The sequence below is a fragment of the Neodiprion fabricii genome, chromosome 6 (genome assembly GCF_021155785.1).
Source record: "Neodiprion fabricii isolate iyNeoFabr1 chromosome 6, iyNeoFabr1.1, whole genome shotgun sequence".
In the NCBI taxonomy this organism is placed as follows: Eukaryota; Metazoa; Arthropoda; class Insecta; order Hymenoptera; family Diprionidae; genus Neodiprion; species Neodiprion fabricii.
In genome coordinates, this window is record NC_060244.1 from 27,834,381 (window position 1) to 27,856,807 (window position 22,427).

The 22,427-nt window shown below is 45.9% G+C and overlaps 2 protein-coding genes across 3 annotated transcripts in view; one reads left to right on the plus strand and one right to left on the minus strand.

Annotated features, from left to right (window-relative positions):
• Window positions 1–16,115, plus strand: part of LOC124184654 — a 40,144-nt gene extending 24,029 nt beyond the window's left edge. For both annotated transcript variants that reach the window (XM_046574607.1, XM_046574606.1), the window contains 2 exons: window positions 13,332–13,369; window positions 14,905–16,115. In XM_046574607.1, the coding sequence (XP_046430563.1) occupies window positions 13,332–13,369; window positions 14,905–15,804 (938 nt within the window). In that variant the 3' untranslated portion in view covers window positions 15,805–16,115. The remainder of the gene's footprint in view (window positions 1–13,331; window positions 13,370–14,904) is intronic.
• A 749-nt stretch (window positions 16,116–16,864) lies between these two features.
• LOC124185581 (putative glutamine amidotransferase-like class 1 domain-containing protein 3B, mitochondrial) lies at window positions 16,865–18,723 on the minus strand. The gene is made up of 4 exons (XM_046576456.1): window positions 18,592–18,723; window positions 17,498–17,925; window positions 17,267–17,430; window positions 16,865–17,153 (listed from the first exon to the last, which is right to left on the minus strand). The coding sequence occupies exons 1-4, from the start codon at window positions 18,721–18,723 to the stop codon at window positions 16,945–16,947; spliced, it is 933 nt and encodes a 310-aa protein (XP_046432412.1). The 3' UTR covers window positions 16,865–16,944.
• Between the last annotated feature and the right edge of the window lie 3,704 nt (window positions 18,724–22,427).

Consider the following 22,427-nt stretch of genomic DNA (forward strand, 5'->3'; position numbering starts at 1 on the left):
CACAGGGACTTCTCTTAGTCGAAAGAAATCTATTTATCGATATTTTGTAGTTGATTCGCGTCACCGATATTCTCACACTTCGATTCTCGACGTTGAATAAAATTATTTTTTTCACGTCTCCGTTCGACCACTGCTGGATAAATTTTAGGATGGAAAGTTGGTCACGTCGTGAATGTAATACGTAAAAATTAACGAGCTTGGTTAAATCCTTGTACACCTTCGAATCCTGGTTTTTAGTCAAATCGGACAGCTTTCTCCGATCCTAAATCAAATTTGGTGCAGTGACCTGAAGAAATGAAGTAAAAGAAAAAAAAAAAAAACACCTTCAGTCGAAATTAAATTAAAAACCATGCAGTGAAATCTGCGACTGTAGAAATTTAGCGGCATACATATGTATCCCAAAATGATAATCATCATCAGCGAGACTGTATTAAATGCTGTTGCAACGAAATGACACGTAAAATGCGTATAATCGTATCGCATTAATATCACCGCCGGAAGCGATTCGCAAGGATTATACGACCGCGACTGATCTCTGGATCCGTGGGCAAAGTTTATTGGCATATGCGAAAGGCGATAACGTTCTAATCTCGGGTTTATGTCGACACCCCGTTGCCGCGACCGGAAGACCTGAAGCCAAGGTGACGGCAATGCAGGTTGGTTTTTCAATTAAGACGGTGTGAAGTCCGTGCAAAATCCAGAACCGTGCGATGCAATTAGCTTGCAAGCTGTCTGATTTACTGTGCAGTCGTTTGCCGCGCCGGCAGATATTTATTAGCTCGGATTAAATTGACTCGCGCGAGTCCTTCGGCGGCTCTATCTTGTATAATTAAGTTGCGAAATTTTTCGCGCGCAAATCGCAGCCGCACGCAGCGATTTTCCGACTGTTGCGAAAATCGCTGCGCGATGAGTCAGGCATCATACGTGCGGAAAAGCCGCGATCAGAGCCGATTGTGAGACGCGGAAGCTATTACATCGCGGCTAGAATGACTGCGGCTGACTCCGCGCTGCGTAAATCACGATTCTGCGATGTGGCTGCGGCTAAATTACAAGCACGTGCAGAGACGGACCTCCGTCTGCGCGGACGGCGACGTGACTCCCTCGGGATCGGGCTGTGCGATGCAAAGCTCGCACGAAAAAAGCTGCGGTCTTACACTGCAGTCGAATCGTTGCGGCTAGCCTGAGCGCCGATCATGGAAAAGCTATCCACTTTACGTAATATTGACGACTTTTCTCAAGTCGTAGTTGTCGCAAAGAAAATAACTTCAGGGAAGTTGATTGCTGGAACGGGAAGATCGACAGTTGACTCTAAATTAATCGAAATTGTTTTTTATACACGAACGTCATTTCTTCAAACTGAGGAAACACAACGATCGGTGCTTTGAACGAAATTAATTTCAGACCTACGCACAGATATTTATTATTTTATTGACCGTCAGCAATTGATGATAAATAAAGAAGCATTGTGCACAAATATCACCATATTTTTGTAAAGATGCAAGATCGAACGTCGATGCGGTGCATGTGAAAACTGCGGGATAAGTCTGTACCTGATCAAATGAGTGAAAAATTGTATTAATAGTAGAAAACGAATGTTGATTCACTTTCTTACGTTTCACTAATCGATGAAAACCTGCGACAAGAAGAAACGCGATCCTCGTATCGTATCTAAGCCCGGTACTATCCGCCGGTTTCGCGTGATCAAGCGACCGTTTAAGTCTCTCTAAATCCACACCGCGTTTTTCGCGCAGCAAATTTATTGCGCAATCGAAAACCGCAGAGTTTCCGAGAGCGAAGGTGGAAATCATTCATACTGAATATTTTTTGTTCGCTCCGAATCTTGGAGTGGGTAACCTGTAACAGCAGATAGCCTGTAACGAAGCATCGGCAAAAAGATCTGCTTGCTTTCACGGTTTGAAGGAAGCAAGCAGCCGCTGTATCAATTGGATTTTTCTTGAAATTTCTTTCATCGGGTAAACGAATTCAAGCTTACGTTGATATCGTATATACGTAAGCCGGTTTTATGGATTTCGAGACGATTCGCGTGACAGGTGCTGCACAGTCGCGTACGTGATGGAAAAAGACGCACGTAAACGAGTCAAGGTTTCATTTACTCCATAGTTCTTGTATATCCACGGTAATCAGCATCGTATAATGAAAAGTATAATACACACACACAAACACACACGTATTTTGACACACTGCAAGCTACACGTTCGGTTATATTCGCAGAGAAAGTAGGTACGTACATTGGGCCGGCGATTATGCAGGGCGTGTAATTGCCGAGCCGCGCCGAAAACTATGTTAAATCGCAAAAACGTGCCTGCACCGCAGATTCCGTGACGTAATGCTCTCCTCGGTTCTACGGTATCAAAAACTGTCCCTTCCTGCGACCGCGACGTTTTACTTTCTTAGTTTATACCCAACCGTAGCACAGTCAGCTCTTCCGCGAGCAAAGCGTCGATACCTTTTTGCGCAGCCATTGTGTCAGTGCGTTTGTGAAACGATTTTTACTTCGAGAATCCAGCTCCGCCTCGGGTGCCCGAGATCATTAGCCCGTCGTTATTCTAGCCTATTAGCATCGAAGTTATCGCAGGCACCACTTTGCGCGCTGTTCGACTTAAAAATAATTTTACAGATTGAAATTTCCAGCGGTATAGGGCAGGGCATAAACATGCATAATATGAGAACATGCGACGCCGGTTGTAAATCAGAAACGATCGTTTTACTCGCCCGCTGCAACCGGCGTCCTAATTGAATCGGGAGTTGCTACCATTCTGCCATAGGTATCTATATTCAAGCTATCCAGCATGCGTATTTATTATGCGAACCTCTTGGACCGACTCGAAAGACTCCGCTGGAGTCGTAAACGCAATTTTTAACTTCCACCACTCCGCCAATCACTCACTGACGATAATTTTAGGCCCAGCTATAGCTAGTTCTAACGATAAACTGCGCATGTGTTAGTAGGTTGAAAAAAACAACAACTGAAACAACAAAAAACGTGAACATGTGTGTGCAGAATCAGGGAGCTGTTCATTTCCGTAATAAAAACAGCCGGAGATGGAATACGGTAAAAAATTTTAAATAAATCTTTCTGTGCAGTAGCCGGCTAATTTGCGTTCGCGATATGTAATTTGCAACAGCTGAAGCATACCCAGAGAAAGAGAGAGACGATTGCGGAGAATACTCGAGCGTTGTAATTTTGATGTAACGAACCGAGGCTTGTCCTTGCTCTGAAACATGTGTATTGATTGTGCGAGTGCCTTGAGATTTTTCACGGAATTAAGATCGTGCGAGCTGTATCTGTAACAAGTTATTCCGTAGAAATATTCGCCTGCGGGATAAGGATTCCAAGTGTTTCGCTTGTTCGATGAATTATTAAAGGGGGATTAGGATCAACGCTTGTGTTTACCGAAAAATCGCATCCTCGGTTGCTGTTGAAAATTTCACTTCGTTACGTAAGGAAGTTTTACCTACCGATTAGTTTCTGGTTTCATAGCGACGCGTCCGCCTAATTTGTCAAGTTCTTATCCACGAGCTGCTATTAGCGCACGCCCAGGTTACCACCGCTGCAATGTTCAGGTTAATTACCTAATAGTTTACCCAGCATCAAACTAATCGCGGAACAAACACGTCGAGCAGCCGCATTCTTTCGGCTCGCAGGACGACGGCTAAACGTTTGGACCGTCCGGATTCTCTCACAGAGCTTTTCCACCGCGAGCTAGTCACTCCATATCTGCTCGGTGTAACGTACGAGTTCCTCATTGCTCTGACCATTTAAGAGTGCGTCAGGATCTCCGTCGGCACGTAATCGCTCATAACCGGATCGGAGCTGCCGCTCTGTCTGTGCGAGTGCCAACCCAGAGATCGGTCCTGAAGTGAGGAGAATACCTGCCGGCCCACAAATCACGTCAATCTCACCTCTCGCGACTCGGCCAGGCATGCGAACAATCGCAGGTTCATTAATTATTTCACTCGTGTTCCGACTGCTCGAGGTTTCAACTGAATCCGAGGTGCCGCGGTGCAAATTCTAGATCGATTCAATAAGTGGCTGTAATGATCGTCGCCGCTCTTATTCACCTTTTTCTGTTCGGAATTCGAGGAAAGAAAGAAACCGACTGCTCCTCCAAACGCGCAATTTCAACTGACGTATCAGCTGAAACCAGCAGCTTCCGCGACGAACAAAGACGTGTTTTCTGCGGGGATAGCTGGCTCCGCCGATCTTGCGAGAAGTGTGTGCTTGCATTTTTTGCGGTATTTCAGTCCTGCAGGCGGCTGGCTACGGGAGTAGAAAGACCCGTGAGAGCGCACCCGGAAATGTTTACCAGAACGTACGGCGTCACGACGCGCATATTTTGCGAGGCTCGCGATTACGCTCTTGGTATCTATTACGGCTAGACGTATCTACGAAGAGACCGACTCGCCGCGGTTATTGCACGAAATTACGAGACATCTTGCAGACAACGGTGCCATGCCTGCCGGATAGGCGTGTAATAAATCCCGCTCTCTCGCTGTACCTCCGTTTCTCTCTTCGTCTGCAATCTTGTTATAAAAGTCCGTGCGATTCGTTCAATTATCAACCTGATCCCTGCAGAATTTTTATTTTATTTATTTGTTTTTTTTTTTTTCTTTTCTCACTCAAGTGCGGACCACCGTCGCTGCACACGCACCGTCATGACTCGTCAGGAATATTACAATCAGTCTCATCCCGAGTCGAATTGCGATTCCGTCGCGTGCAGAGTCCAACGATGGGATCACGGTATAATCAATTCTCTCCGCCACGCAGCTTGTCATTGCATGCGATCTCGAATTCCCTGAGAGACTTGGCCAGTTGTGAGGAATAATCATACCCAGAGAGTGCAACTACTTGCAGAACAATTTTTGCAGTTACTGTACCACGATTCTCGTCGCATTTGAATTTGCACCTTCTTTCAATTCAAATTCTGTATGATGAACATTGCTATATGATTGAATCTGATTTTCATGGGGATCAGTAGGACAAACATCGATATGCATCGTGTTTCCATTTTTTTTTTTTTTTCTTATCCGTATAGTACAGGAGCAAAAACGCAACCGCACGTCTTACGATCAGAAGTTTTTTACTTCCGTATTGAATAATCCTTTCCACTGAAGGAACAATTATGCGATCACTTTCTATGAATTACAGGTCAATGGAGTCAGTCTGAGTACTGATACTAATGAGCTGGACCGATGGAGGATCGTTCTTTAGTCAAGTGGCGCATTATAATAATATAGCGATGCAAAAATTTATCGTGCCGGACTGACGATGAGCGAATCTGATTCAAGAGAGGCGAAAGAAGAGAAATAAATTTACCGTCAATAACAATATTACCAATCCCACCGATCTCTCGATGCGAAAAGAGATCTCGATGGTCGAGGGTCTTAACTTTCTCCGAGGACAAGAGCAGCCCGTATTTTACCGCGCGGTGAAATTAGCGACGCCCCAAGTGATTTTTCTCTGTATATAACCAAGAAGTGCGGAGGTACGGAAAATTAACCGCAAATATCGAGGTCTCTCGGTCGATCGCGTGCGTACAGTTGACGATATCGCAATTACGATCAATCCGGTTTTATGGAAAGTGCATGAGAGATGAAAAAGCTGTGAGCAGTTCCAAAGAATCACGTTTACAAGACACGAATCCTTCGTCATCATCGTTCAGAATCATTAACGATTGTCTTAGTATATAACCGGAAGTGAAAATACGCGCACCCACGCTTCAAGGTGTCCCAGGAGGTGGAACACGGATGGTTTCCTTACCAAGGCATGGCACGATGGAAGCGAACAAACGCCACCGCACAGTGCGGATCGTTTGGTAAAAACGCGAAGTAGAAAGTGACGTGTGACTCTCAATTATGTCGATATAGTATGCGTATAAGTATCATGGTGGCCCCTCATTTGTAGCATTATGCGAATGTGTTTATTTTCGACGATGCTGATATGTGATCAGTTTCAAACGCTTCGTAGTGGATGTGAATAATTTCCCCGTGAGCTGCTGCTGGCGGGTTACAACAAACGAAAGTCCCTCCCTTTCAACTCTCCCTGTCCTTTTTCCTCTTTTTATTTGCCTCTCTTTCAACCGTGGACAGTCGGCTACATAGCTTCGCTGGTAGATTACACAATGATGATAATGATGATGATGATTCTACGATTGTCGACTTCCGATGAAAGTCACTTCCATTCTAGACGTTGCGTTCATTCTCTCGTTATCAAATCCAATCAATATATTGTACCGCATGTTCGACTACGGACAAGTCGACCGGGTTTGATGTCAATCGCCATTATGCCAAACGAAAAAGAAAGCTCTCCTGTCTTTCTACTAAATACACAACAGCCACTTAGAAGTCTATCGCAATTCTCCGGCACCGTGAGTTTATCAACGGATGGTAGCTCGCTGAAGCGTGATGGGCCCAAGGATTACGAGTCCCTGTCGTCGAGGTCGCGTGACCAGCAAAGAAGAACGACCGCGTCGTCAACCGTCGGCGTACCTAACGTGAGTTGCGGAAACGGTTGCCTGATCAAGCACCGTGTGCACCGTTCAGAGACACACAATTTCTCTGCCCGTATTAACGACAATTGAGAAAAAAGCTCCTCCTGGAACGAAAGTATATGTACCGATGGTACCGCATGACACGTACTAAGAGTAACTCATCCATGCTGTTATGACCGTGTAACAATGACATTCACGCATAACAAAGTACAACAAACCGGCGCTCTTCACGCGATAAAGCAATTGCTGCAATAAACCCCGGCGGCCAGTCGCCGACAACGAACATTTATCGAAGTCATGTCACTACCGTTTAGCAATTTGCTATTCTAGTCGTGAGGCTCGAGCTGGTCTAACCAGAATACGTCGACAGGCTGATATTACCCTGACTTACGCATTCGTGGAACAGTTTTGCTCGGAATGTGTCCGGCTGACCAGAAGTTCGGGAAAAGTGAGTCTCTAAAAACTTATCGCTGCGTTCCTACTTTCTTTTTTGACAACGTAGAACTTTTGCCTCGATTATACGGAACGACAGACCTCCGACTATTGTTGATAGTTGATAACCGACTATCATTGTTCACCGTGTCCCGTGTCATACGTCACATTATCGTAACGCATTAGTCGATCGCTCTACTTGTAGTATGCGCCTTACGCGAGTGTCTCAATCACCGATCGTGTAGATAAGTTGCGCACCGTTCACGCAAGTTGTGTAGAACTTGTGACGGTGCAACAATGTGGGTCGGTTACCTATTGATTACCGTTTTGACGGTGGTGGGTGGAATTGGATCGCTCCCGGAGTTACTCGCCGGTTTCTCGACTACGTCAATTCTGTCAAAACAAAAATTAAAACCGATCTGCAGAAAGTGGTGGGCGGTTTGACACGAGCTTCAAGACTCGACGGCGGTGCCTTGTGTTCATCTGATCCTCCGACTGGTTCGTCGGACAGTCGTGACGGCATCGAACCACCCGGAAGTTGACGGTGCAACCTTTCTCCACGATCCGTAGAGTCGCTGTGGTTCGCTCGGATCCACGGTAGCGAAGTTAATAAACCACGGCAGATCATAGATCTTTATTGGACGGTAGATCGCACGTGCAGATAATCATGAGCGCCGCCATAAATCGACGGGATCTCATCCGCGTCTTGGGTTCTAAGTTCAGTGAAATCATTTTATCGACCCATCGAGACCCGGAGAAGAAAACGACTCGGCAATGAAACGTGCAAATAATCTGACTCGTATCGGAATTTCCAGCTGGTTCGATTCCGCATATTATAATTTGTACAGAAATCGATAATCGTTGACGCTTAATAATACCGATCAAAGGTCGCGGTCGCTGATCCAATTTTCGGCTCGAAGTATCGGCAAAACTTCCGTCTTTCAAAGATTCACTGACCTTGTAATAACTCAAAGTCATCACAGAGCCTGCAATGATCGTGTATCCGGAACCTTTCAATCGGTCGATTTAATGCTGCGCGCATTATACTCGGGAATTATACATTACATATCGGGGATGGGGAAAAAAATGTTATACGTGTGCTTCTCACGGACTCTGTAGAATCTCGAAAGAGAATTCGTCAAGACGAAGGACGTTGTGCCGTTGTCAGGACCCCTTTTTGCCCGTCAACAGTTTCAGCGCCGAGAGAATTCTCGTCTACACGGACCGCTGGTAAACGATCTCGGGTCGTGGCGTAAGAACCACACCGGTAACGTGTTTCGAGACAATGTCACGTTCTTCAACGGCCACAAGCTATCTCGACCCAATTTAAATAGCGGTTATTGTCCTGCAATCGCGAGAAATTCGTCCAAACGCAGCTTGGCCGTTCATTCAATTTCACCTGTTACCGTCCCAAACGTGAAATCGAACGTCGATCAACGGGTACCGTTTGTATTGATTGTGTGAATTGTTAGAACACTTTGCTGGTTCGTTAGAACAGGCCTCGAGAGATCCATGATTTGAATGATCAAGAAACAAACCGATAGTGTCGGATAGTTTTTAAATTGTACAATTGTCTTGATTCTACATTATTCGCTGACTTTTTACCGAGAACCTTTCATACCCAGAAATAATTTACGGAGTCTTGACGTCTTTTCCAATATGAATAGCGTCATCAACTTTTAGAGAATTACCGAATCCTCGGATCTCACGTTGAGCACTTAACGGTGCTCCAAGATTTACCCTAATCGTAGACCTGAAGTTTATTTCCTCAGATTTCGTATCGCGCAATTTATAGGGTATCAGCATCATGCTTGAATGACTTTCTATCGTAATTCGTAATAGACACGACAGCCTTACGTCGGCCCAGAATCTCTTCTGTATTGACGTAACGTAAACCGTTGCAGAAAATCCAGTATGGTGCAAGAACTACTCCGTACCTACGAAATTTTGATAGATCCACGTGGATCGTGTGATACCACGAAAGGATCGATTGATTGAAGGTGACCGGGAGATCTTCCTCGTGTCTTCAAGTACGTCCAGTGATCCTACCCTGAAATCGACTGGATACCCGTCGATGCCGATTTGGCGGATATAATCGACATCACTGACCCAGTTGAAGCGGTATTTACCAGAGAAAGATCGAGCCGGCGGCAATGTGCGGTCTTAGGTACGTCTACCTGCGTACCTGATTGGCCTTGGCAATGTAGAACCCAGTGTCCGGTGCCCGTTCCCGCCGATCTCGAGAGACGGTATCTCGACTCTCGCTCACCGGGTCCTCGCAGCTGGATGGCACTTTCACCTGGTTTATAATTATACGTTGATCCAGCCTCTCGATTCATTGGACTCCTTTTCGCGCGTACCGGTATAATAACATTCCGGAGTTCTTTCGCTTTGGAATTTTTTTTTGTCTGCCCCTCTCTCTCTCTCTCTCTCTCTCGTCAAGTTTGGAGAAATGGAGGGGAAGAACGATATGCAATTTAAGCCACATCTTCTTTTTGGCTTCAAAAGTAGTTACCGCTCATTTTCCCACCAGACATGCGCCTCCTGCGAAAGTTTGTAATTCCTTAACGCAATTATTGTTCGACTGCGATACTTACGTTTTGTGGAGTGAGAAATGCTTTCACTGGTTCAACTACTTCGGGAACATCTCGCTGCACGTTTCAATTTACATCCGTACATGTAGTATCAATTTTTTGGTTCACGATCCTCGATTAAATGTGAGTAGGTATACCTCATTGCCCGCGGCGGATCAAGGGGCTGAGCGAAACGTGCTAATTAATGATCGTGATGTATAGAAGTATCGAGCCTAATGAAGTCATGTATCGATCAACGTTAATCATTAGTTTTAACCCAATAATTGCGTACCTATTGAAATAATTACATGTGTATTTATAAAGAGTCTCGCGCATACGACGGATGATGAATCTTCATAAAAGTTCCCCTCTTTGGGGATGACACGATATGAGTGATGAGTCAATTTGTCGCCGTAATGATCGTGAACTATAATGATCATCAATTTGCATGATTATTGACTCATTAATAGATTATAGCTTACCTGGGTCAGAGTTGCATTAGACATTGTCTGCGGTTAGGTTGAGAGACGAGCTTGATTGGTGTGTAAATCAAAGAAGCTGGATTCGAGATTCTCGTTAGACGTTTATAGGATCTTAAGACATCTTTTAAGAATTGCGAAACAAGGGGTAATTACGAAGGCAGTTATAACCGGAGTTATACGATCGTAGAAAAGTTGGTATATAATAACCGTTGAAGAACTTAAATCGCGTATAATATAACGTCAGTATGGTTGACGATGTTATTACGTGTGTATCACTCTGGCCGTATCATTTCTACGATCATGTTCACGTACCTAGCAGCTACCGTTAACGTGTTTACTCACTTTTCCACTTATTCAATTTGTCGCATTGCAATTGTGTAGACCAGCATTCATAATCGCCGTACAGTATAAACGGGGCCCGTACGGGAATCCAGGGATTGCGGGAACGTTGATTATTTATAAATTTAAGAAGAATTTTTCGCTCTCTCGGAACGGAGAAATGCGAGGCGAACAGTCCTTCGCTCTGCAGAAATGAGCAGGAATTCTCATTTAACCTCGCTAATTGCTTTATACGCCAACGTAAACGCGGCTAACGAGTTTACAAATATTAATTTAATGCGCACCTGCTTAAGCTTCGTTATAGGTACAATGATCACTCGAATGGTCGTGACGTGATTACCGCGCACCTTGTCATCCGGAGTATAACATGATCCAGACGTGGAAATACTTGCTCTCATAGCCGATCGCCGTCTCCGCCAACTCTGCACGTACATCCATCATTCCTCCCTGACATCCATTACGCATCACTCGACGGTTTTTACCATCCAGAACACTCGGCGCCTGGTTGCAATTACCCGGGTTATCATAAACACTATCGTTCGTGTCATCCCTGCGTCAAAAAACCTCGAGATTTCTTCACTTATCTTGATGTTGCGATCGTAATACGAATGGAATGGGAAATGGACTAACTGTTGACACGCTTGCGACTAGAATCGTCAATCTTAGGTACTCTCAAATGCTGTCTTACTACGATCGCAGGAAGCACATCAAGTTTCCCAAAGACTGGTTTCACAGCTGTCAGCTTATAATCAGCTTATCACGAATAAAGTGCAAGATGACTGAATGTTAAGAGAAAAAAAAGCCACCATCAAAATTGTGCCAACCAAACTAACTATCATCCTAATGTAACATTGTCTTCGTGTTCCCAAGTCATGTTCCCAAATTCCCAATCGGTGGTAGAAATTTTGGACTCTTGCCACGTCGAAGAAACTCCATGTTTGTCAAGAGCAAGTCATTCTGTCCAAGGTGCTAGGCCTTAAATTTCTAATTCCCGTGGATCAATAGCCAGATAAAGCCCCTCGGCGACCAGGATTAACCTGAGGCAGTTTTCTCGTAATGGAGGGAAACTATAATTGACGCACCCGCAAGACAGGATTGTTCTGTGAGAACGAGATCTACGGTGTCAAGGTTAGAACGAATCGAACGGTTTGAAGTGCTGTCGATTTCGATTGATCGGTCGATCATTCATCGTTGGTCCCATCTACTCGAGTCGCGGATTCGTATCCGCAGATACGATCGAAATTCAAGCAAATTCGCCCCCGGCTGCTGAATCTCTCGGGCGAGCGCAAACACCGGCTGCAGAGTACATATCGATGCTACTAACTTTCTCATCTGAAAATGTGAAGGCTGTCGATTGTTCGGCTTCAACGCTGCCGGTGCTGCGGCTGGTCGTTACAAAGCCGGTTACCGATCTGTGGCTCAGATTTGGCCCGTTGCTAAACGCGATTTTACGGGAGAGCAGAAAGGATTCGATCATCCGAAATCCTACCGTTACTTTTTCGAAAAACGGCGTAAAATTGCCAAGGTACTTGTTAATACCAATGACGGGAAATCATCACCGAGCGAAGTATTTTTCGCGATCTGCGCCCGAGAAATCAGTGAAATCTGTGGGACGTATAATAATACCTAAAGCGAGCAGGATTCTTCGCCGGGACGTTTGGACCCTGTTGAATTGTCGAGTGTAGACTGAACGCGATTTACTTTCTCTTACGGTAAAAAGCCGCCGCACACCATGATTAATTCTGCAGGCCAGTGACCCGCCATGGCCAATTAACATCCTGCGAGTTCAGTGTGTAATAATTAATCACATCGCGATAGCTCGCTTCTCGGTTCTGCAGCGAGTCTCTTATGCATGCGTGACAAGCTGACAATTAGCCTCGTGTAATCCGTGACATTATAAACACTAAAAACGCGCGCCTTCCTATTAAAAATGGCGTTATTTAACGGAAATACCAGCCGCATCGGAAGGGCGAGAAACGTGAACCCAACTCCCGAATCCCTGCAGCAGTATAACATAATTGATACACGTGGGCAGCTGTTTCTCGTTTGAATGATTAATTCACGCATGACTGTTGAGAAATTTGTACAATCCCAGTGTCCTCCATCGGGGTACTACAAGAACGGATGGCTAATTGACGAAGTGCTATAATTCACTCAAACACCGCCTCGGGCACTTATTCGGTACAACAACAACCAATAGTTCTAATTTGCTTCTACACACTTCCGTCCCACGTTAGAATTCATGAATAAAAAATTATTAGGGGGGAAAAAATCCTCGAGGCATTACACTAATCAGTGAGTCTGAAATTTTTTATTCATTCCTTCGTATGCTAAATCCACTCATTACAACAGTCACGCCCACGTTCACGCATGCCTATTATATACAATATATATCTAGAAATTCTCTACGAGAGTAAAATGAATTCTTGCCATCAGGTCAGAGCCATTGTTCTTCAATCGGGTATACCTTACCTGCTTCTATGCGCGTGGGCAGCCACGTTTTTCGACGCATCCGTTCTCTCCGTTTCACTCGACTTGATCAGAAAGTGAGAAGAATTTATTCACTTCACGGTCATCGCGGATTTTAATGTCACCAGCGTCTTTTTTTTTTCTCTTTCACATTTCTTGTCCCGAAGTCTCCCGTTGCGGTCGGGTTCGATGTAAATTTAGCACATGCGTCGCTTCAAATCCTTGACCCTCCGAGTGTGCAGGCCTCTGTTCTCGACATATCTTTGTATCCATATGGACAAAGGAAAGACTCTTCGTCCTCAGTTTATCTCGTCGACCTCGAGGGAGAACCATGTATTTTTTTTTCTTTTTCTGATTATTTTTTCTTACGTACACGTGATTTAATTTAATAGTCCTGTGTCACGCGATCGTGATATTCCAGAATGAAAACATCGAGCTCCCTTGAATGCTGAACTTTAGGCCTAGAAATAAAGCAATCGAATTATGTTTTCTCATTATCTGATGGTTCTTTCCCTTTGTTTCAGATGGAGCACCTGTTCCTGAGGGTGCTGGCGCCCATGAGGTAATAAGGGTAGCTTCTCCGCTTAAGTGCTATGGAGTACATAATTATGGAACGATCTCATCCTGGACGAAAAAGTTTTGGAATTGAAAAACTAACAATAATCCAATTAAACTTAATACATACATACTTGTATCCAGGTCAGGATAGATGTTTGAACCGATTTAACCTGTCAACGAATGGATAAAGTAAATACCCATAGTTCCCCTGTGTCACGAGATAACGTTGATAAATCACCTCCGCTAATTGCGATCGATATCTGACAAATTTCGCAGAGGCTGAAGCCTCCACCGGTTCAGCGAAGCAAGTTCACCGCGCGTATTGACCTGTGAAAACGTATTTCGATCGACGTGCACCACTCGGCTTGAGCCAGCCGATTTTCGCACAACAGCGGTGTAGTTTACAACGTAAACCAGATTTCTCCACCCGCATATTCGTGTTATAAATAATGTAGGTACTACAACTACATTGATTTCCCTCGCTCCTCGAGACTCGCGCTCTAGCGGAGCCGCCAGCTCTTAATTCCCGTGTCTAATTTATGTGCAATTAGCACCAAGCTGAGGCAAAGCTTGTAAGACATTATAAACAGGCGTAGAAATTGTTCCATCATCGACGAAGCCGCGTAAAAATATGAATAATAATTTATATAAAGTGTATATAAATATAATAATCTTACACTTGATAGAAATTTTGTAATCCATAGAAAAGGTGAATCATTTCTGCAATATCACGTAATTAACTATTATCTGGAATAATATCTTGCTCGCGCAGAGTTTCATTCGAATATCGTGACCGAGGCCAGCAAACTTTTGATCTATTCGGTATTTCGGCATTTTTTAGAGTCCGTGAGAAATCCTTCGTGCAATAAGCCGATCGGTGGTGTATATTACGAATGAAGTCAACCGGTAAACGAACGTTTCTGTTTCTGTCCTCATTCGTTGAGATTTCTCATACACCTGCTTATGTGTGCAGTCACCATCGCCTTCATTATATTACATGAATAGACGCATCTGTAAGAAGCCACTGCCGATTGTCCAAAATGACCGTCAACTCATTGACGAAACGGTTATAGGTATCTACCTATTTGTTGTGGCTGCAGGTGCCGGTTCCAAATTCCGTTCAACTCTGCTCCAGTTTTAAGTCATTTCACAACCAGTATGTATATCCCTCGCACATATGTGCGCCCTAGAATCGCACGGTTACAGTTACAACGCACTATCGGTACGTACCGAGCCGTGGAACGAGCTCGTGCGCAATGTCAGTGGCTGACATATCAGTAACAATGCTAGGTGTGTCCGACGCGTGTTGCAATCGATCGCTGTTTGAACCCGCGCATTTAGTAACGCCGAGTCGCGTGCCCACATACACGCGTCCATTACGCTCCGCCGACCAATCGGTACGGAGCACGGGAGAAGATGGTTTAAATGTCAAGGCCCCGGGGCTTTCGGGTCAGCAAGGCCCCGCAGGCCATTCGAACTGATCCCATTTCTCGGAAAGAGTCCTGCAGTGTGGGGCTAAGGCGTCTGTTTCACTTTCAGGATTCCGTAGCGGCCGCATCCGAGGCCGGAGGCGACGAGTACGACGATTCTGATATGTACATGGAACCGGATGGGGCGGAATCGAGTCCCGGTGACCAGACGTCTGCGTCGGCACAGCACACGGTGAACGAGGAGGCGATTGCCATCGTGGACGAGACGCTGCCTGAGGTCCTTGGTAAGCTGGAGGACCGGGCCGAGGTCCTTCCATCGTCGGAGAACGCGGGGCTGCGCAGAGAGTTCGTGGACAAGAGCCTAGAGTCGGAGAGTCAAAACTTCTTCCCGAGTTTCGCCCAGCTCTTCACCAACCATCGACTCCCTTACGAGGAACAGCAGCAGCAGCAGCACTACAGGCCTAACAGGTTCCTGGGATACTTCCAGAGAGAACGCGATGCCTACAATGCACCCGCTGAGGACCAGCCCCATCCTCTTCTCGGCTCCGGAAACTTCGGCGTCATTCGGGGAGGGACCTACTACAGTGACGATAAGGACAAGGACGAGTACTCCGTTGGGGAAACCCTTTTCAACCCTTATTTCCACGGACTGAACCCCCGCGCGAAGTCGAATTACTACAGGAACCCGAAACCGCAGCCGGTTCGCGGTGGTGACTTTTTCGCAAACTTCCGGGACTTCGCCGACATCACGGCGCCACCCAAGTCCAGCTTCTCTCACTTGTCCATTGTCTATGCGAATAAGAATGGGACTGCGGACCGCGTCGCTGAACCCAGAAACATCATCGAGACCCTCAGGATGCTCGAGGAAGAGTCCGAGCTTACCACCACCGAGATTCCGCAGAAGAAAATCAGCAATGGCAAGCGGAAGCTGCTGAAGCTTAAAAAGTACCAAGAAGACAAGTCCAGGAAGTCTCGCATGGCCGTCGAACCTCTTCTCGCACTGAGTTGAACGTGAAAAGCGAAGCGACGGTCCCAACTACTCCGGGACACACGAGACTTGCTGAGGGATGCATCCCACGGAAACTGGCCTTGATCGGAACCAAAGTCTGACCCTTCGACCCTTTGACCTCGACCTCTTCATCCGTCAGGAGCAACGTCGTTTTTAGATGAAACGCGAGTACAGAGGATTAGGAATCGGGAACCACTCGCAAGCTTCGCTCGCAACAAAACGCAACGACGAAATGTCAGGACTTTAAAAATCATACAGATCCCTCCAATGTTCTGGTTGTTTCAAATATTACTGACTCGCGCCGCGTTGTTTGCGAGTAACAAAATCATCATTGATGTCTTGACCTCGCAGTTAAATTTTAAGCATTACGATCAGTCGAGTAAAGCACACTCTTCATACTCGATGCCTCATTTATAATTTTATGTATATCATCGCAAAACATTAAGATTCTTCAGGATGGATCGCTCTACAAAATCGCGGGAGTCCGTCGTGAGGAAATGATCATTATACCACCATTACATACATACGTCGATGCCTGCAACGAAATCAAAATCGTCTAATTGCATGTAAATGTAAATTCGTATTATCACTAAAATTTCGCTGCAGACGTTGGCTATTTGTTATATTATTTGTTGTTGACTATTGTAGTGTGACTAGTGTTACATGATGTAATGTAAAAGTGTAAAATGAAAAACTGAAAAAAAAAGTGGAAGAAAAAAAAGGACGAATAAGCTAATAAACTCTTATCTATATATTTTATAAATCGACGAGCCAACCCAACATCAGCCCTTACTTCCTTCTCCTAGTAGCGTATGTTTACGAATGTTTTAGGCTTCCGGCTAACTTGTTTTCGGTCCGAAACAGAATGCGAGTTCGAATCCATACGAATTATGTGACAGTGACTCGGAATCACTCACGTCGGTTGTATCGCCGGTCATTGTCACATAATTCGTACAGAATTCGAGCTGGCGTTTCATTTCGTACGGAAAACAAGTTAGCCGGAAGCCCAAAGCATTAATGAATATTACTGTACAATAAAGCAAATATATATTCATGACATGCACAATTTTTAGCAGGCACCATGGAGGCATTCGATGGACTAACGAGAACGACAAAAATTGACGAATTCTCAATCCAGCTCTACTTCAACTTCTTTTTGAGAGCTTTTACCAGCCGCCCAATCCCATCATGTACCTCGGCGAAGGTCCCGTTGTACATCCAGGCAGGTGTGCTGAACACGTTGTGCTGTTTGCAGTGAGTCACCTGAGTGACACTCCGTTCCTCATGCTTAGCGCCCATCTTCTTTACTTCAGCGATCGCCGCACAGTGAGGCCACTTCTCTGGTGGGCCTGAAAGTACCGAAGTTTTAGTATAAAATAACTGGTGTAAAACTACTTGGTTTAGTTCTACAATTATTCTCCTTTACAGGGTGACTGCCTCTCCGGATTGCAAAGACACTCACTACTTTTACCGAGCGTGATCTTCGTTCCGCAAAGTACTTTCGCTACGAGCACTGGGGCGATGCAAATTGCTCCGATCGGTTTCTTGGAGAGAGCGAACTCTGTGATGACCCTTTCAAGGTCTGGCAGAACCGTGCACTCTGCTCCTTTCGTGGCGAAGTCACTCCTGTAAATCCGAGGTCAAATACCGGTCCCTTTCCCTATTCCATGATCACTCTTTACTTGGCACTCACAGGGTCTTGGCGCAGCCGAAACCTCCAGGCAGGATTAAGGCGATTCCAGAATTGCAGTCGCACTCGCAGAGCGGACGGACCTCTGACCTCGCGATCCTCGCAGCCTCGACCAACGCATTTCGAGCCACGCCGCTACTGTCAGGCTGCTTGCAGAGGTGGTCCATCACCCCGCAGATCTCCGTATTGGGCGCGAAAAATTCCGGCTTGAAACCGTTGAGGTTCAAATTTATGGCCAGGGAAACCGCCTCTGTTACTTCTGATCCATCGAGAGACCCACAGCCGCACAGAACCTGCGGGGCCAGAAGAAGACGATTACTCGGGTGTTTCAATTCCTTCTCAATCGTTGGCGCAGCCGTTAATTGTTCACGACCGTTGGGGCTTATCTCATTAGAGCCGGATGCTGATACCAAGGCGACAATCTCTGCGACCTGAATGTTCACGCGTGCAGCGGCGAATTGCGCTCGTGCTAATTAAGTACATTCAGTGCTGCGTAGCTGCTGGTTCCGATCTCAGATTTTCGACTGAGATTTAATTAGTGGTTATTTCACAGACTCCGCACTTGATTGACAAGGTATTCGCGCTCGCATGCGTGCTTGTGTCTGCGTGAAGCATGTAACTTATTCCAGGGCATCGATTTCGAGCAGTATGTGATACCGTAACAATGCCGAACTAGAACGTGCGTGCTCAGTTGTGAAGGTGGCCAAACAAGCCCCGATACCTGTCACATTTCGACCGAAATATTGTAACAACGTACGGCACGTGTATTTTTGCAACCGTGAGAGGGTGGAAATCGGGACAATAAACCACATTAAGAGATGCCTAATTGGTATTCATGATTCAAAAACTATTGATTCCGTAACGAGACGATGTGGTTGCTGAAACGGACGTCGTAATCTGACAAAAAATTTCGGTTATCACATTAGCAAACGTATAATAAAATAGATATACTCGTATTATAGCGGTGGGTAATAATTCATAAGCCAGTTGTAATTCGATCCGTAACACCAGACGCTCATCAATTATTCATTGAATTTTGAATAATATGCACAGGTCTGTGAAAAGGACAATAGGTTGTAACGAAAGACGCAACTCACCACTGCGACAGGTTTAGGCTCGCAGTCTTTGGCCCGGAATTTTTTAAATATACTGACGTGGAGGTTGGAAACGTTTGACAGTTTGGCACGGACATTTGATAGTAAAACGCTGGACAACCGAGAGCGAAACATTGTTTCTCATCGAATCTTCATAATAAAATAACAAGGCAGGCTACTGGAGACCCAGCGAAATTTTATCTGGGTGAAAAGTCCTAAAACTGGTAATTTGACAAGTTTTTAGCGCATTTCAGACGATTCCGTCACTTTAAATTCATCATTGACAGTTTATTTTCCATTTGTTTTTCTCTCTCGGTTAGTATTTCAGAAAACGAAGCAATGCCTAGCTGCGGTGAAAAAAAGTATCCGCAAAATCTTACCTACGGTCGATAAAACGGATTTTCACCACGTGACTTTCCCGTCAGTCACTTTGATCTCGCCGTTCGTTTCACCGTGGATACTACAGGATCCGTTCGCCTTTCACTGTGGCTGGTAAATGGTGGATGGGCGCGTTGGGCAGCTAATGGTATAAAAGGTACCGCTGAACAAGAAGCTTTGGGACCTAGACGCAAGTCAGAGAGGAGGGCTAGATCCTTGGGTATATTGCTAAAGAACGAGGATGAAATTGAAGAGGGGAAAAGGCGCGCAAAACTGGAGCGAAGAACTGAGGAGGCAGAACTCCTCTCCTTGTGTGCGATATCCGTGTGCTTAATAAAAAATCGACGAGGAAGCGAGCCCAAGAAGCGCTTACTTTATGGCTCGTATAACCTTTACAGGCTCTAGGAGCAATTTTTGCCAGACTATGAATACGAAACACATAATGGAGGCCAAGATTTAACAGTTGAGCTGGCAAGGCGAAACCGTGTTCTCCCCGTAGCTTTTACCCTGCACCTGGAATATATTTCCAAGATTATTGAAACACTCGCCTTGAGCATCCGATACTTTATAAAGATTATGTGGGAATTGGTCGAACGCCCATATTTATCTCAAGCCTTTCCCGCCACTGAGGCAGCACGTTTCGTAGATGTACTTCACACGGGAGGATCTTCAGCGTTGAAAAATGAGAACGAAAATGTTGAGACCGACGGTGAAGCGTCTGATTAACCATTTCATCCATCATGTACGAACGTTCGCAAAAAAATAAAAAACCAGAGACTCACACTTGTCTAATTGTTTCAGTATCAAAAGATATATTCGAAATCCTCTGGTACAGTCCAAGCCTAGAACCAGTACTGAATCTGACTAACCAGAAGCAGCATGGCAGCACTGTGTCAGTTGCTGAACCCACATAGCTCAGAGATAATTAATGCAGGTGGAGGAGCTCGGCTGTCGTATAGAGGCTGATACCCCGCGTCTCAATGACTGGGGTAATACGAGGGTGACGAAACATAATCCGCAGTAAGATATACCTCCCTCAATCTCGGGGTTGAACCCACTTATTCTAATTATCAGCTGGAGACGAGTGTCCCCGTGAGTCCTGTTCAACTCGTCACTTCCTCAATCTCGGGAGAACGTCTCCATACTCGATGCAGAAGCCGTGCCCACGGTGAGGAGCTTCACAAACACGCGTCCGCGGAAAGTCAGACGCGTTCGTGCGTGGAGTTCAAGGCGTGTGTGTCGGTGCTTAACGGGCGGGAGGAAGTCGTTGCGTACCCGAAGCTTACCCATAATCTTATGTAAATCTGCAACCCTTATGCGCCCAACCCTTACCGGTGTAACGGGCAGGGTTCACCCTCGTCCTCCTCTGCCGGCGTGGACCGCGTATGGAAAGGATGCGGGAAGGGCGGAAGCGCGGGGGTTATATGAATGTTAAAATAAGTTTGAAATTGTCGCGGACAAGTTCGGCCCCTCGGGAGGAACGGCGAGTAATCTCACCGCGCTCCAGCTTCCCGGTACCAGGTTCCACGCTCCTGGCTCCAACCTCTACCTTCTCCGTGCCGTTTCGCTACTGCAGCAGCTCCCAGTGCAGACTCGCTAGTTCGCACGCCTCTGACCGTCTAATTCAGAGGTTTTGTGTAGCGCTGGATTAATACAGAAAGTTCGGTTTCGAAGTTACAGGTTTACGAATACCTACGCAGTTTCATTGCAAAGCAAAATTCTGCGGACAGTGCACCACGTGTGCCAAACGGATGTGTGGAAATATGACTGGGCTTAGGAACCAATCGTCAGACCTAAGGCCCTTTGACAAATGATCGTTATGTGGGTACGGATCTGCAGACGATCCGTTATTAATGACGCGCTTGTCGACGGGGGCGAAGGCTGTTAGACTCTTCAAGTCGCAAGTGCGTTTTGATCGGTTCGGTACGATAGCTTCTACAGACAGCGGATCTAAACTTACGGGTACATTTGTTAATCGAAGAAAGTTTTTTCGGCCAGTAATCCAAAGCATGGAACAGCAACGTCAGTAACGGTAGCGGTGGCGAATTCTGACGTATGTCACACCGAGAGATTGGCACCCTTGGGATGCGGCTCATTCAATTAGTCACTCGGTTACTCGCATCACGTCACATTTACCTTACTCCCGGGTGGCAAAACTCCGTCACCCGCTGTCAGCCAGTGATTGCGAGAGTGTAAACTTTGCCGAAGAACGCGGATGCAAGGCTTGACGCCGATTTAATCAATCCTCCGCTTCTTTTTTTTACACCTCATTTTACACCACCCGGTATTGTCTTAGTGCTGCCGCTGCCGCTCGCCGATCTAATCACTCGATATTAACCGCGATGCGACAATTCTCTTGCAATATTCCGTACAACCGAGGCTGAACCAGAACTGCTTACGCATTCCCGACGCAAAGCAGAGGTAATCCCTGGATAGCCAGGCGGAGGAGGAACCGCCTCCCTTCGCGTCCAGGTAGGTACCAAAGATCCCGTGAAATTTCCAGACAAGTCGACAATTACGCATCCGACATACCGCGAGAATGAAAACTAGGGAATATTCTTCAAAACACGAGTACTCGGTTTTTCGGCACGCGTTCTTTGGAGCCCAGAGCAATCACAACCCGATATGTGCAGGAAACCACTGCGGCTACACGCATTTCATTCCTAATTAGGGTAATAATTATTACTCTGTTCAACGCGCTAACGATGCGGACAAAGCGAAGGTCATCAACTCGTCAACGGGGTGAAAAATTCAATAGTGTGCATAAATTGCTTTCAGCTCCTGGAATTGCAGAATATTTCGGTGCTTGTAATACGCAGATTCTATAAAACAAGAAGAAATCGAGAAAAGTTGTGACCGAAATCCAAATTCAGTCAGGTTATTATCCGCTATAATGTACGCTGATGAATTACTCTTCGTTGATTTTCTCAAAATTTACATACTGGCTGAGGTTAACCAGACGAAAGTTCTTCTGGGATTGCTAATTATATAATAACGCGATGAAGTAAGATTTTTGCTTCGTTTCACACTGGTATAAATTCAGCCCCATTCCATGTCAAGGTATCGTACACTTCAGCCACAGTATCGGGAGCGATTTCCACACCTTACGAGTGAAATTGAACGTCTCTTAATGCAACAAGATTCAGCGGCTATGACGTCATAGTGATGTTCCGCGTCCGATCTCGGCAGAACGAACGAACGAACGAACGAAAGAAGGCAGGAAGGAAGGAAGGAAGGAAGGAAGAGGTGAGGGGCTGGAGGGCGGCTCGGTCTGCCCGGGGGAAGCCAGCCGACCATCCGATATTAAAATAACGCCACGAAGTGCATTATTCACATCCATATCCGAGCGCTCGAGCTCGGGCGAATATTTTAGTGAGAAGTGCGTACCACCGACTCCAACAACGGTGCTCATGTCGCTGGCGGCAGTAGCTCCGATATCAAGTCCTCGGGGAGTGGGAATC